The 17,270-nt window shown below is 40.5% G+C and overlaps 1 protein-coding gene across 1 annotated transcript in view; it reads right to left on the bottom strand.

The window, feature by feature from the left end:
* Positions 1-17,270, bottom strand: part of Sgcd (sarcoglycan delta) — a 541,179-nt gene that overhangs the window by 196,585 nt on the left and 327,324 nt on the right. Inside the window, exon 3 of the mRNA XM_055597224.1 lies at positions 12,867-12,968. Within this exon, the coding sequence (XP_055453199.1) occupies positions 12,867-12,968 (102 nt within the window). The remainder of the gene's footprint in view (positions 1-12,866; positions 12,969-17,270) is intronic.

The raw sequence follows: 17,270 nt of genomic DNA, 5'->3' as shown, positions 1-17,270 counted from the left end.
CTTTAAAAAAGAATGAAGAAATAATTCAAGGAAAAGTGATCAGGATGTACATATTATAATGAGAAGAATTTACAAAGCAAGTTGAATGCAGGATGAAGACACTCTTTCTCCAAGATTACGCTCTAGGACAACCATTAGAAACATCAGATGAATTCCTCTGCTATACTCCTACTGCTTATTTTTTTTTTTAGTTGTTAGACATTTTTTAACTTTTATTAGTTACACCTTATTCACTTTATATCCCCTCATAAACCCCTCCCTCCTCCCCTCCTAATCCCACCTTCCATTCCCCTTCAGAGGCATGCCCCTCCCCAAGTCCACTGATAGTATTTGGAGAGACAGGTAGAGATTAGAAAATCCTCCCTAATATTTTTCTGGGTTTGGTAGTTGACATAGAGAAGCAGAGCTAAGAAAGTCCAGGCCTCTGGAAGTTTACAATTTCTAAAAGTTTTAAACATGTCATATGTGTTTCTCATTGACAGACTCACGAATAAGCAGAATACTGAGACATTTAAAAATTAAGCAGTTTGCAGCCAACTGTTGGGCAGAGTGCATGGAATCTTATGAAAGAAGCTGGAAATAGTAAGATCTGGAGAGGACAGGAACTCCACAAGGAGAGCAACAGAACCAGAAAATTTGAACACAGGGGTCTTTCCAGAGACTCATACTCCAACCAAGTACCATGCATGGAGATAACCTAAAACCCCTGCACAGATGTAGCCCATGGCAGTTCAGTGTCCAAGTGGGTTCCATAGTAATGGGAAGAGGAACTGCCTCTGACATAATCTGATTGGCCTGCTCTTTGATCACCTCCCCGAGTGGGGGAGCAGCCTTACCAGGCCACAGAAGATGACAATGCAGCCACTCCTGATGAGATCTGATAGACTAAGATCAGAAGGAAGGAGAGGGGGACCTCCCCTATCAGTGGACTTGGGGAGGGTCATGCCTGAAGAAGGGGAAGGAAAGGTGGGATTAGGAGGAGAGGAGGGAGGGGTTTATGGGGGGATATAAAGTGAATAAAGTGTAGCTAATAAAAGTTTAAAAAAATGTCTAACAACTAAAAGAAAATAAGCAGTTTGATTTCCCAGCTAAAACATATACATAGGACCTAGTTTCACTGAAATGTTACGGTGATTTTTTATATCTGTGTGCCACTGAATCATTTCTTTACCATTCCCAAGCAGGTACTGTAATGCAATCCTAAATAAAAGGCATAATTAGAAAGAGGCTACATTGTAGTGGAAGACAGCACCATCCATCAAGTGTGTCCAACTTTTGACACTGCAAAATGATGTTGTCATCTACAAATTACATGTTGAAGAACTGTGATTGAGCAATAAAAAATATTGTGCAAATAAACTCCTAATGTTTTAAGTACATTTACCCTTTTGTGCTGGGCTGAATTCATAGCTAATTGGAGGTTGCAAAGCTGGCAGAACACAGCTTAGAGTCTCCTGATGGGGCACCTGTGATTTCAGTGGAGGAGAAAACTAGAATAGAAGCTCATCTTTGTGGCACTAGCAAGAGTTCTCTTTCCCCTGGATAACTGAAAAAAAATAAGTCAGACAAACAACACATTATAACCTACAGTTGTCTGCCACTCAAGAGAGTAGAACATTCCAGTTAAGGTCAGTGTTAAAATACAGTTGCAGGGTGTGTGTGTGTTGGGGGGGGAGGGGTGGAGAGTGGGTGGAGAGATGGCTCAGCAGTTAAGAACACTTGCTGCTCTTGCGAATGACCTGGGTTCAGCTTCTAGCACTCACACGGCAGCTCACATCCAGCTGTAACTTCAATTCTAGGTGATCTGATGCTGTCTTCTGGCCCTCTTCAGGCAAGCAGTGTATTTACAAACATGCTGACAGTATACTCATACACATAAAAAAATAACTTTTTAAAAAAACACAAAGACGATCCAGCTGGATTGGGATATGAGGTATATGTTCCCTCTAAGCTTCTACTGCTTTATCTCACTAAATCTTCACAAAGGAGTGGAATGGGGCATTGAGACTAGCCTTATGTCTTCTGGCTTTCAGCACGGAGGTTTGAGCTCAAATTGCTTACAGTCAAATTCAGTAAGCATGCATGAGCAGTTACTATGGGTTATGCCCTCGGAAAGACACTTTTTTTTAATAACAATTAATTTATTTAATCCCTCAAATCTTTTTTTGTCTGTTAAAGATAAAAACAGTCAATACTGAAAGGGGACCCAAACCCAGAGCTGTCTTAGGAATACTGTAAGATTTGCTACCAAGGACTAGGGAGGTCCTTTAGTGTGTAGAGCGCTTGGCCTGGCATGCACAGGTCGCTGCGTTTGTTCCTTAGCATGACACGGAACCCTGCCTGGTATAGCCTGCCTGTCATCCCACCACTTGGGAAATGGCAACAGAAGGATCCAAAGTTGAAAGTCATCCTCTACTACAAAAGGCATTTGAGGGCAGCCTGGGCTGCATAAATTCTTGTATCGCACGTACACGCGCACACACACACACACACACACACACACACACACACACACACACACACAATAATTAATCCCTACCATTTCTGGGAGGAACTTTTCAGTTATCTCGAGAACAAAATAGTTCTATTGTCCCAGACCTCTCTACAGGTTCTTTCTCCTTTACTTAGGAGTGCTTTCACGGCTCTCAGGCTATATGCATAAGCCCACATAACACTGTGCTCTGTGGGTTATTATTATTATTTTTTTTAACCTCAAGGGCAATTTAAAAAAAAAAATAGAAGACTTTTTGCTAGGCCAACCTTAAAAAAAAAACAAAACAAAATATACAACTTGATCTTGTAAGCAATATTATGGATCTCACAGGACCTTAACAAGCCCTGTGGCATGTGTGGTGGTAAGTACCCGGATGAAGAGTTCTCTGTATTTATTTGTGAAGAGATGTAAATGGCACTCCCCTCCCCCACACACACCATCCACTTACACTTCATTTTATTTTTATGCACAACCTGGTATTAGACAACGCGGTGGATTTCCTGACAACTTTAGGTGTCTGTCCTCATCTTCTGCCTTGCCTGAGACATGGTCTGTGTGTGTTGCTGCGTTCACTAGACGAGCTAGCCCAGGAGTTTATGGGGATTCTTGCGTCCCTGCCTCTCGTGTAGTCAGGAGAGCTGGAAGTGCAGGCAGACACTACTGTGTCCGGCTTCACTTAGGTTCTGGGATTCAAATGCAGGTCCTCACACTTTTGCAGAGTACTGTATCCATTGTGCCATCTCTCCAGTCTTATTGGTACCTCCAACACGCTCATATGCTGCTCACTCCTCTTTTCTTTCTGTGACGCTTCTTTTTGTACATTTCCCCCAATTTCTGTGTGCACCGACACCCAGCAATTCCTTACAGAATAACTTACAAACAGGAGAAACTTTTCTTCTCAAAACCCTGGAAGCTGACAAGTCTAAGGTCAAGATACCGGTAAGTGCAGTCACATGGTATGGGCTGCTCTCGGTTGCCAAGACATTCCCTCATTGCTATGTCTTTCAGAAGGGAGGACTGTGTGTGCGTAAGTAGTCAAAAGGACAGGACGGGTGTAAAAAGTCAAATGGTTTATGGTCTTTCCTTTTATAATGGTCTCAAATCACAACGGAGGATTCCCAGTTATCTCTTAAAGGACCCATTTTTACATAAGCCACTAAAGGTCAATGCAGGTGTTATATTTCAATCAGGACTCTCCTGTCCCAAGTTTTGCTAAGGTATAGTGCTGTGACTCCTTGAAGTCTTTGTGGGAGCGATGGAAAGCATGGTAGCGACTTGCACATCTCAAAGTGCTCAGATAGAAACACAACTAAAATATATACACACATATGTATATATATATATACACACACACATATACACACACACACACACATATATATATGTGTGTGTGTATATATACACACACAGGAATGCTGTGAAATGGGGACGCTTCTCTTACTATCAAGTGAAGAGAGGAAGAGCAAAAACAACCAGTGGTTATATGGTAATAACTGAAAAATGAACCTAACACCATTTCTTATGTCTTAATGAGCTACCACCTAAGAATAACTCATCCTGCCATAAATATTCCCCTCATGTTTAGCAACAAAATTGAGCTTCAACTGAGGGTGAAAACCAATCTATATAGCTTGATGGTAGAACACTTCAATTATCCTACCATCTGTACTTGTGGTTTTCTCTCGAGAAAAGGCGGTGACATGACTCTGATGTTTCATTATGGTAGGGAGCCGTGGCTCCAACCTGGAGCAAGGCACACAGCCACACCAAGCAAGGAGAACTGCATAGCGCGATGGCTGTTTCATTCTTTCACCTTGGTGGTGGCTGTCACAATCCACCCTTCCTTCTTCCTTTCCCTTTAACATACAACAGGTGAATCTGAGGAATATTTATTAGTCTTAAAAGCCTCATTTTCTTCGCAGACATTTTGGTATTTGCCTGGGGGGCAGAGACTCTATGATAAAAACAGAATTACCCATGGAGATGGAGAGTCCCACGCTCTTAATTTTAGGCAACCGCCATTTAAAACATCCCTGGTAATAATTTTCAGTGCACTGCCTCAAAAGGTTATGCTTCACTGCTTCACAGAGATCACAAAAGTCAACAGAACAGTACAGATTTGCTTATCATTTCATAGGCCAATGATATGTTTCCTTCCATCTTTGAAATGACATCTTCAAAACAATCATCTGTGATTTTGACAAGGAACAAGGTTTTTTAAATTGAGACCGAGTGCAATAGACATTAGCAATTATGAAGCACCCAGTGCAAAGAACGCTGATGGAAGATGAGTCTGTTTTCATTGAAACATTATGAAAAGCACTTTAAAGTGACTTTTTTTTCTAACAATTTAAGTGTGAAGAACAAGAATGCTTTTAGGAATATAGCAAAACATGAGTCATCCTTAAAGCTTGTTCTTTTCTATATCGTCCTCCCAAGTGCTCAACAGGCACCACTGGCTGTGGGGTGCCCCAGAACTGTAACTGGTCTTTTGCTACCATTTAGAGAACATCAATAAAACCACAGTGGATTCTGGCATTCTTTTTTTTTAAGCTCTTAAATATTCTTTAAGAAGTAATCAAGAAACAGTCTCAGCACCAGATGGCTACTGTGTTGGCACAGATGTGGCAGTCTTTCGTCAGTGGGTACCAGTCATTGTATCAGCACATGGTGTCAGTAAGACTGGGACCAGGTGACACTGATAAGGCACACTGATGGAGAAGTCCTATGGTTTGAAAGAGTAGAAGTGCTAATGCTTAATCCTGAGTCCATGACATGTCTACATTCTTAGGAGCCCACATTTGCCTGTAGATGACATGGATCAAAGAACTGTAGCTTCTTAGTGTAGAGAAGTTTTATGGGCTTCACAACCTTTACAACACTTTTATCTCTTTCATCCACTGACTTGTCAGTCTCTCATCAGCCCACACTGTAGCTCATGCTACCTGCCCTGTGAATGAGTACTTAGCATATACAGGAAAGGATATTTAATTCACATACAAAAGCCTGCAAAAAAAGACACTTGCCTCTGTTTCTCCCTGACAGGTATGGACCTAAGAGAACATTATCTGTTCCAACAAACTTGGCTTCCTAACCTGCCAGAGTCCCAAATCTAGGAACTTCAGTGGTTAAACAGAGACAATAATAATAGTTTTAAGTGCTAGCAGTATATAATTATCATATTAGAACTCAGTGACTTGTATTTAACTGAGAGTAAAGTGAGTCTCAGAAAAGGTCAAGGCATTTGCTCAAGCTAATATACCTTAGTGAATGGGTAGAACCAGGATCTGAACTGAGGAAGGTGGTGCATCCAATTCTGTTCCTCTGTCTGTGTGTGCCTGTTTGTGTGTGTGTGTGTCTGTGCCTGTTTGTGTGTATGTTTAAGGTTTACTATTGACATTATAAAGTAATGTATATACAAATATATACCCTTAGTATCATACTTCTAAGTCTGTGCTGTTGAGGAGATTTGATTGAGCAAGGGATTTACAGGTAAGTAGATACATAATTATACAATTTACATCTACAGTATATAAATTGATATGATGTAGTATAAAGTAATATAAGAAAACAGAGCCACCTGGCAAGGGTTGTAGTTCGGATGGGATGTCTTGGGAAAGTCTCTGTGTGAAAGCTGTTGGAGTAGATTTGGAGAAGGAATGGTATTGTGTAACCTACTCAGATTTCAGTATCTTATGGATGACAACAATGATACCAGGTAGGTAGGAGGTGGAACAGGCTGCTGGGCCCCATTACTTTGGATTTGAGTTTTCACAGAAAAAAACTACTTAATGAAGTCTATGTCTTTCTTGGTGTGTGTGTGTGTGTGTGTTTTGAGACAAGCTTTCTCTGTGTAGTCTTGGCTGCCCTGGACTCAGTTTGTAGACCAGGCTGGCCTTAAACTCACAGCAATCTACCTGCCTCTGCCTTCGACTTGCTGCTACCATGTCCAGCTGAGTTCTAGGACTTTCAACAAGCCATAGCAAACCACTGATCATGTCCAAAAGACAAAGAAACTGAGTCATTAAGGAGCTTGCCCACGGGCTCACTGCCTATCTATAGACATTATAAAGAGAACCTGCCTGCCCAACTTTGAATCCAGTAACCTTCTCAAAGCACAAATTTTCCATTATCAGCTCCTCTTTCTGTCCAGGAAGTTTTAAGTAAATTCTAGTGTTCTACTTCTAGGGGGGAAGATTCTTTTCTTTTGGATAATTTATAGCCACACTCTAGGCTTTGAGTCTTCACTTTCATTCTATCAGCTCAGCCAATTCCTCCTTCCTATTCTACTTTAAACTCCCAATCTTGCCAATTATACAATTAGTCTGCAGCTAATATGTTACTATAGTTTCATTTTTGTGAGGTATTTCCAATACTTTGTGCAAATACTACACACTGGATGAAGAAGGAAGGTTTACGGTATGAGATTATCTTGGAAAAAAAATGTCTTTCAATGATCAGGGTCTTCAAAAACAATGAGACTAAAATGATGGGTAGGGAATAAAAGTGAATTCAAGGCAACCTGAATGGCAGTGACCCTCAAGTCATACCATTAAGACAATTTCACAGTTCGAGCTTGTGCCTACTTCCTCTACCACAATCCTGGCTAATGCAAATGTAACTGACATCTGACCGAAGTCCTCCACAGATAGCCCTTATAACTTGGTTTAAGAAGACCATACACCATTTACCTTGTTAAAAGAAGAATAAAAACCGTACCAGTCCATTTTAACTCTTCAGCAACTGAAAGCCTTTGCATACTTCAGTCTCTATCCCAGGAAAACAAACCTACTAGTGTCAAGTGTTGATCTAGTCATAATTTGTTGCTTGGTTAGAAAAAAAAAAAAAGGCAAGCAGCTGGTTTGCAGGATTGGCTGCAATAAATTACAACATGTAAGCAGATACATGGGGGGGATGGTGCCTGGCTTCACTGTACAGATGGGCTTATAGATGACCCTTCCAATGTGTAATACCATCCTGATTTATGTGTGAGCAAGGAAATGCAAAGAAGCCTAATGCCCCACTCTGACTTAGTACAAATCATTTTTATTTACACGGGCAATACTTCATGGTCCAGTTAACTTCTTAATTAAAGACAGCAAGATGCTCATGTTCCATGCAAGTGGCATAGAAAATACTGTTCTGTGTGCAATATGTTCAGTTGGGAGTTGAAGCTGTTTGGCTCATTCAGTAGGCAACACCACAGCCTTCCTATGATTTCTGTATAACTGGCTACCACTAAATAATCAGTGTTCATGTCTGATTTTTTTCCCCTTGACCAAAATATTCAGAATCCACATTTTCTGCCCACCCCAACCTTGAGCTGTAGAGTGGTTAGAAGAATAAACACCCAAAAAGGGGCATGCCCTTGAGACAGGGTGAAGGATGGCTACAGGGAGTCACAGCTTCAGCCTCCAATACAAGTTCTGAGAATGTTTCCACCTGCTACTGAGCATGTAGACAATCTCAAAGGAAAAAGGAAAAAGATGGAGACATCACAGTTTCTGATGTCAAATCAGAAAACAGTCACAGTGGTCAAAACAGAATAGCTCCAGAATAAAATCAAACACACAGATCAGCCAAATGGGACAAAGTGCTCCAAACAAATCCACCCCACACAGTCAATGATTCCCTATTGAAAAAAATCAATAATCATGATGGGGAGAGAACAGTACTTTTCATAAATGGTAATGACAAAACTGGATATACACATTCCCATGTCAGGGTGGAGAGAAGGGAAGCAAGTAGGAAGAGAGATGGAATCTTAGTCTTATACTCAAAAATCATCATAAAATGGATTAAAACTTAAATATAAAAACCAAAGTCGATAAAATTGCTAAAATAAAAATGGGGAGGGTGATTTTCTTTTTCTCTTTTCTACCTTTCTTTCTTTCTTGTATAACAAAGCACAGGAATATTACTAATGATTGGTGAAATACAAATGAAAACTATGATTTGTGTCTTCACATCTGTTAGAGCTGGATTAGCAAAAAGAAGAAAGATGATACATGTTGACACATATGTAAAAAAAAAACAAACAACCCTTACATGCTTCTGGTAAGTGTGCTCCGAGGAGATGAGAACCTATGCATACACTTCAGAAACCATAAAGCGCTCTCATATGACATAGTGATCCAGCGCTGAAAACACTTAGCCATTGGAAACAATTTTTATGGTGAAGAGATGTCATCAGTCCTGGGTTTATTCTAACACTGCACAAGAGCCAAGACGAGAGGTCAGTCTAAGCATACACTCTTAGATGAGTGAGTGAGGAAAAAGTGTGCATGTCTACACAGCAGAATATGACGGAGGCCTTAAAATGAAATTCCCTCGGTTGTGACAACATGGAGGAAACTAAACTACGGGAAATTGCTGAGGCACAAAGGGTGAATACCAGACAATCTCAGTACAATGCAGAAACTAGAAAAGCTGAGCTGACAGTGAGTAGAAGGGGAGTCAGCAGGGGTGAGCGATAAGGTTGCTGAAGTCCAGATATGTAGTCATTGGGTACTGGCCTTTGGTTATCGTGTAAGTAAGTTTTAGATAAACGTATAACATGAAAGCTGAAGTTAGTAATACGTATTATCCATTTGCAGTCAGCTTAGGGAATATGCAGGCCAACAGAAAAAGAGTCTGCTAATATCTTGTATGCAGTGGTCACTCCACAATATATGTCAGGACATTATTAAAGCTATAGGCCTCAAATATATATAATTGTGTTTGTAAGTTATATAATCAGTAAAAGCTGAGGTGGGGACACAAAAAATAGGAGACTATGAAACACTTAGACATAAGAGAGAAAATAAACTTAGGGAGGCAGAGGCAGGTGGATCTCTGTGACTTTGAGGCCAGCTGGGTCTACAAAGTAAATCCAGGACAGTCAAGGGAGTCAAGGGGTATGCAAACACACACACACACACACATACACACAAGAGAAAGAAAGAGATAAGAAGTGAGCCATAAAGAATAAGTGATGGATACAATGTTTATTTTTTAAAGTCCAAAAGAAAAACATAAAACAATTTCTTGACTCCTTGATACAGTATGTACACTTGCAATGATGTAAAGACCTTAGAAACAAGGGATATCAGGAGCATATAATACCAATGACTAGAATGGCTAAATAGAGGCCATGGTGACTGATAGAGACTGACAGATCAGAGAACACAGTGGGCAGATCAAGCCTGCTTAGCTCAATCCTCTGTCCTTTGTGAGGATCAGATTTCCTCACTTGGCTAGAATAAAATGAACAAATGTGGACTTTTTAGAGAAATGTAAGATCATCGTTCTTGCCCACCTAAATAGGAAATTAGCATCTCTATGAATTGATGTTTGTGGGAGAAATGTAGTTCCCAATGATTAGGTGTTCCCATCAGCCAACAGAGCATAAGGTCGGGGGTCCCTAAAAATGCATGCATCTTCATAAGAAGCTTATAAAATGGAGAATGCCCCATTAGTGGATAGATCTGATAAAACTAGGCCCCATTTGCTTCATTGTTGGGAGATTCATTTTCCTAGCAACCTGATTCCTTTCAGAGGCTCAGTTGTGTGTCTTACAGACAGCTATCCTTAATGAATGGGAAATAAACAGGTATAACCCAGCTGGTATAATGGGAAAACTGACGGGTCAGCTTAGGAGTATGGTCTTGGGTCCTTGCAGTCATGGAGTTTGAGCTGCTCACAGCAAGGCGAGTCCTAGCTCCTTTTCTAGGCATTACTGCTTCAATCATTCAGTGAGGGGACTAATAGCATTCAACTCTCAGGGGCTTTGAATACTCAGATGTTTTGGTAACTCAGGCTGGTGGAGCTGCTATTCACTGACACCACTCACAGTGGTAAATTTATCATCTTAAGTGATTGCCACCACATCCATCAACTTGTAGTGATTTTACCAGAGCTCCAACCGTCACTAATGAAATCAGATACGGTATTGAACGTTGTGTGGATGGTTTAACTTATCTTAGTTCTCAGATCAGTGGAACAGAAAACCAAACGGGAGACAATCATCTCCTCATTACTCCACCCCACTTAGAGTGGCTCTCAATCTCATTCAGTTGGGCATGAGTCTGTGTGACAGGGAGGGACAGACGGAGATGCCCAGGGAACATGGCAGTGGTGATATATGTTGGAATGGCACTGAAGCTGAATCTAGTGAAGATGATGGAAAACTGCACTCAAGGCTGGGCATTAGTGGTCCCAACCACCATCCTTTCTACCTTCCTTGACAGCATAACTGTAGCTTGTTCAAATGCCCGTCCAGATGTGCAGAGGAGGATCCACAGACCAGTCCCAAAGGTCTGATAATCTTTCCTTTATCGTTTTCCGTCATTACACTTGTTTTTGCTGGTGACGTTTCAAAGAGATACAAATTCCATCCCATAGGAACAACTCTCCGCTTCCCTCTCTGTCTTTTGATGTTCTCCAAGAGAGAAGTGTAAAAGGCTATATACCCTTGAACCACAGTCTCATATCTCTTTCGAGCAAACCGAGACAGCCTAATTGCAGGTAAAAGACAAAACTTTCTTAAATAGATGGTTTTAAGAAAAAAATCTTCAGAAAATGACAAAGGAATTTTATGCTAAAGTTTTTTTTTTTTTTTAAATGACTCTAGCTCTATAAAGTTCAAAAAAACTTAAAGTAATGACAGAGTAGAGGAAAAAAAGATCAGTGGTTGCTTGGAGGTAGGGGAGGACAGAATGGTTTTGGTGGAACAGAGGCTTTGAACAGGGACAGAGAAAGACTCTACTCTTGGGGTGGTGGACATGTTCCTCATTTCTATCGTGCTGAGGTTTTCACATGCACTTTTGTATGTGGCACACGCATGAGCACGCACACACACATACACACACTAAAAAAAATTCAAATTAACAAAGAAATTGATAGGCCATGCCAGGGGACTTTGAATTGTATCCCTGATGTGATAGAAATGGAGATTCTTTCCACAAGCAGAAGGATTTAGCATCTCTAGTCACAAGCAGTCGAATACAATCCCCACCTCATATGGCACTCACAGCCAAGTGGCTGTATTTCATTAATTATGTAAGTGATGGCTTGAGGAACTTTCTAGTGACTCTTGTCTTTCATGTGGACAGTGATGAATCCTATGTGAAGTGAAGGCCTTAAGCATTTTCAACCAATGAGCTCTACTTCTTCACAAAATACATGTGCAACAACCTGTATAACAAAAGGATGGGTATCAGGCCTCCTTACCATTGTGATCACCTATCTGAAAGAAGCGACATGAGGGGAAGGAGGAGATTTATCTCAGCTCACATTTTTGACGGTGTTGTCTGTCACCTGTGTGTAGCAGGTATGGCAGCTGGAAGATGTGGGCAGAAATGGACGGTTGCTTGGGCATGTGTCTAAGGATTATGAAGTAGAGCACTGGAAAGCAGAATTGGACTGTGAAGCTGAAGGCCCTCCCCCAGTGGCATGCTTCTTCCTCTATGTCTCTGCTTCCTAACTATTCCATGACCTATCAAGAAAGCATGGGCAGCTGAACACTGACCAGGTGACACATGAGCCTGTGGGGGACAGTTCACATTCAGAGTGTAAGCCTTACCAACCAACAACAATAAAAATCGTTAACCACCAAGTTTGATACCTAAAGAAGGCATGTCATGTGGAAATGACATGCACACTTTACTACAAGAAAGAAAATTGAAAACCTTATGCAAGAGACTACTTAACAAAAAAACTTTAGAATTAGATTTCCAAAATTAAAATCTTTGCTTTTTTAAAAAAAATCTGGACATTTTATTTATAAATGTCTCAATCACTAATCTGTCAAATGGAGTAGCAATTGTTCCTATCACGATGATCAACCTGTGAATTAAATGAGACACAAATTATCAATGCAAAGCCAGCCTGTGCTATCCATGCAAAGTCAGTCTGTGCTTCAACAGGACACACCATTCAGTCATTAAATACAATTTTAGGTCACGTTTGCTGATAATGAACTGATTCCAGACAGCATGGACAACACATAAACTTTAAATGAAAACCAAAATTCTAATTCATTAGTTCTGTCTTCATGGATGACTTTGAAATGGTTGACAATTAAAAACAGTAGTAATATTGCCCTTCGCAGGTTTGGTACTAGGGTTTTCCTGTGTTTATTGTATCTTGGTTCATAGCACCATCTGGAAGCTGGTTAACAGTGGCTGCTACTATCTATGCCACAAAGGCAAGGACACGGTGATGTCATCTTACATGTTTACAGCACCACAGCTATGAGTGTTATCTAAGTCTCCAGGTTCAAATGCCAATTTACCCACTGTCCTGATCTCCCATCTCAGTGGCTAACAAGGTAGATTTCCCCCAGATTTAGATTTCAGAGCATCAATTGTTTCTTTTCCCATCAGAAACTTACTGGTCGGGACTGGATTTCTTTGGCGTAGAGAGGTTGTAAGAATTCTGAGTCTCCTTCTAGCTTCAGACCTTTTTCTGTGATTCTTAAGTTCCCCATTCCATCCTGAAATAGATACACAAACACAACAGGGAAAATGTGATGAGCTAACATTTCAAAATACCCCAGGCTGTCAAAAAACTGAAACAGTTATTGCCTTCTCCTTCCTTCTTCTTTTTTTTTTTTTTTAATATTTGCAGGAGTGAGATGAGGGGAATCCAAACGAACATAAAATACCAGGAGGCATTGTTCAATACAATTATGCATATTATTTTTTTCTTACTTATTCCAAGAAAATTCTATTCTGAGAATGCCCTGGAGCCACTGACTTGCATAGAAAGAGGAGGCCCTCATCCCTAGGCTGCACAAGCAGAAGAGGCAGGAGGGGCAAGAAGGACTATTCTCTAAGTAGAAATAAAAGATCCTATTTCCCAAATTCCTTTCACAAATTTCACACCAACAGCTTATGGTCAAATTGAGAGTTGCACATGATTTATTTGGCTCCTCAAACATTTGAGAAGTCTAATCAGTGACTCGTACTTTAAATAATATTTTCTGTTTTACTGCTAAAATATATTCAAAGGTAGAAATCGTTTGGAATCATCTATGTACTTACCACCCATCTTCAACAAGTATCAGCTTGTGATTATTGCTACTTGTCACGCCCACCTACATTCTCTCCTCCCCCTTGCCCATAAATAATCCAAATACCACATATATGACTGTGATCCCTCCTGACAATTATTCTTTAGTATCAAACCCTAACAGCCGTTCTTGCGTTAATAGCAAATACCCAATGTCAGTGTTTATATCTTAGTGATAATATATATTTCTCTCTAATAGCTTGCTTATGTGAATGACATTTTCTACTGTTATTGGTTGGTAGACAAAATACTAGGTAGTTTTCTATAATTTCCAGGCAGTATTTCTTTAATGGATCACTTACCTACATTTTCCCAGGCAAGAGTTTCTGTATTCATTCATTCTCTCTCTCTCTTTCTCTGAGTGTATTTCACTTTATTTTGATAAAATACAATGTCTTTTCTCTTTCTGTGCCTATCATCTCATACATGTTCCATTGACTGCTGTATTTTCTATAAATTTTCAGTTCCATCAGGACACTTCACCAGTCTCTGGGGTTTCTAAAAGATGGTATTCAGAGTATATCTTAGGATATGTGGTGTGTTTGATAGCCATAAACTCATTAATATTAAACATTATAAATTTTGTATCCAATAATACTTAATGTTGAAATTCTATCTAAGGGTTCATGGGACTAAATTCCAGGTAATGGAAGGGCTGGTTCCTTTGAGAATGAGAACCTTTTTCTTTGTTTAGCTTCTACAGGCTTCCCACAGCCCTGAGCTTATGACCTCTTTCCACAGTCCCTGCCCACATTCTCCCCAGCCTATTTCACTATGATATGAGATCTCAGACTCCCACAATAACTTTCTATGACAGACATAGGCCTCAACTGTGCATCTCTACACATTCAGTACTGCTGTTGCAAGAATGGAACTGAATGACCAAACTGGTGATGTGTACTTTTCCTCCACCCCTTTTTACAAGCACACTTCAACGTATGGATGAGAACAGATCTAGAAAGCACCTCACTACTTTATGGTCCACACTACTGGTACTCTTATTTCTGGCATTTATAGACACAGCTCTGCCAATACAGCCCCGGACGGGGCATTCAAACCCTGTCAGAGAGGCAATAGGCTGGAGGATATGTTTGTGTCTCACCAGCAGCTGAGAGAACTTGCAAGAAAAGAAAAAAGAAGAAATCAAAGAAGAGCAAGGTAGAGAAATAAGTGAAGCCCAAGAAGGACTCTAACCCAACCACTAGGTAACTCCTTTAGAGTGCTAGGTCAGTGTTTAATCTCTATAACCTCTCATAGCTGCAAATGTACCACAACCTTGCCAACCCTGTATTTCTTCGTAGAGGTTCTTCTTATGCTTATGTACCATAAGCTTTAGCTTTCTAGTCTCCTTCCTGTTCTTTTTGTCTGTGAGAACTGATAGGCTATGGTCAGATGGAAGGGGAGGAGGACCTCCCCCTATCAATGGACTGGGGGAGGGGCATGGGAGGAGAAGAGGGAGGGAGGGAGTGTGAGATTGGGAAAGGATGATGGAGGGGGCTACAGCTGGGATACAAAGTGACTAAAATTGTAATAAAAATACTTAGTGGTGTAAATTGATTAAATGATGGACTATGCTGTTGGTCTCTGTTTACAGAAACAGAATACAGTGCTAAACTAAACATCTGCTCATTTTAGAGTGTCTCTTTCATAGGCTTGTGTCAAAGATTCATCAAAATATTTTGAAAGCAACGTCATCTGAAGGGGTCACATTTTTAAGTACAATGAACAGTTGAGGGTAGGACTAAGACAGTTGTTGCAGATCAGTCCTGAAGCTTAACTTTACGCCTAGTAAGATGTAAAAGAAATATTTACTATCAAATAAATGCTAGATATTTTAAAAGACCCACTGATTTTTCCCCCGTTAAGATAGTAAAATTTCAATTTCTTTAAGGTAAGTAGTGGGATAGCCAAAGAGCTGGTTTCGCCATAGCAGATCTCTTATTCAAGAGTGACAGAGAGCCCTCAATGTCAAGAGACCACATACATGAGTGTGGCCTCAATTCTCTCAATCTCCAACCAAGGACTATGCATGGAGATAACCTAAGACCCCTGCACAGATGTAGCCCATGGAAGTTCAGTATCCAAGTGGGTTCCATTGTAATAGGAACAGGGACTGCCTCTGACATGAACTGATTGGCCTGCTCTTTAATTACCTCCTCGTGAGGGGGAAGCAACATTACCAGGCCACAGAAGAAGACAATGCAGCCACTCCTGATGGGACCTAATTCACTAGGATCAGAAGGAAGGAAAAGAAGACCTCCCCTATCAGTGGACTTGGGGAGGGGCATGAATGCAGAGGGTGGAGGAAGGGAGGGATTGGGACGGGAAGAGGGAGGGAATCACAGGGGGATACAAAGTGAATAAAGTGTATAATAAAGAATTAAAAAAAGAAAGAAACAATATGGAGTTGGGTCTGGTGCTTGGCCAGATACCAACACATCTGGAAAATCCCAAGCAGAATGGAACTGGATGCTAGCCTTGAAGGCTGGGAGCTTCGGAGTGTCATGATGTGGTTTTAAGGAAGTGTCCTTCTTGCTCCTGTGATCTTTCTGCTGTATCAGCATCAGACAGGTTTTAATTCTGTCAGCACATTTGAGTCTTGAAGTGACGCCAACTCCAATTTTAGTAAGCACTCACATGGCAATCTCTTCCTGAAACAGTTTTAATGGTAGGTATGAATTACATTTGAACCAAGCAGGAAGTGATATTAGGCAATATAAAGACTGCACGAGAATGAAGGCTTGATGGGGTACAAGGCTTTGGGCTGTTTTCTTCACTGCTAGACACTCACTTTCTAAAATATTGCCTAAGGAATAGTTCCAGTTCAACAAATGCTTTAGAGTGAAAGAATGTGTTCATTGTAAAATTAAAAAATATTTTATAATTTAACAATGATGTTATTTTCCATGGATTTAATTGAAACAGATCATAAGTTGAAAATGTCACTGGTAGAAAAATCTATTTGTTTCATGTAATCTAGGGGGCATCCTAGCGTAGCACCTGTTGACCTTTGTGATCACATGACTGATAGAGTGGTAGATCACTGCTCCAACACCCTTCAGTAGCCCAGACAAAGATGAGCCCACAGGAAGTGTGACTTCTATACAATGTTCCACTTTCACACACTTTTAAAGCCAAAATATTCATCAGTCAAACCATGTGGAGATGAGGATCCTTCCACAGTTACCTTTGGAAATGTAGTGTGTGTGTGTGTGTGTGTGTGTGTGTGTGTGTGTGTGTGTGTGTGTATGTTCTGTGCACGCATGTGTTGGGAGGGGTTACAAAACTGGTAAAGTCAGGCCTACTCCTGTGCCAACTTCCAAACTGTTAGAACATGCCTTCTTAACCAGAATGAACAGGCCCAGCATGAACTAATTGATTAATGATGAGTTTAAGCAATAAAAACGAAAGAAAACACAATGGGCTTTCTATCTAGAAAGTCTATGTATGTTTACATATAGGGTACAGTTACATCGTGAAGTGAAGAAGTCAATAATTACAGATTTGAGAAATACTGTGTTAGGGAAGTAGCTTTTTAAATACCATATTCTTTGGAAAATTCATACGTGGATACAATGTACTTGATCATAGTCATCTTCCACTCTCCACCTCTAACTCCTCACAGATGCGCCTACCCCACTCCCCAACGTCATGTCCTCTCTCTCCCTCCTTCATGCATCCTTTTCTTCCCTCTTTTAAAAAATAACTTACTCAGTCTACTTCC

This window comes from Psammomys obesus, unplaced genomic scaffold, assembly GCF_907164565.1.
Source record: "Psammomys obesus unplaced genomic scaffold, mPsaObe1.curated_primary_1811, whole genome shotgun sequence".
Lineage (NCBI taxonomy): Eukaryota > Metazoa > Chordata > Mammalia > Rodentia > Muridae > Psammomys > Psammomys obesus.
The sequence above is the reverse complement of the archived record's forward strand: the minus strand, read 5'-3'. Positions and strand labels throughout refer to the sequence as shown.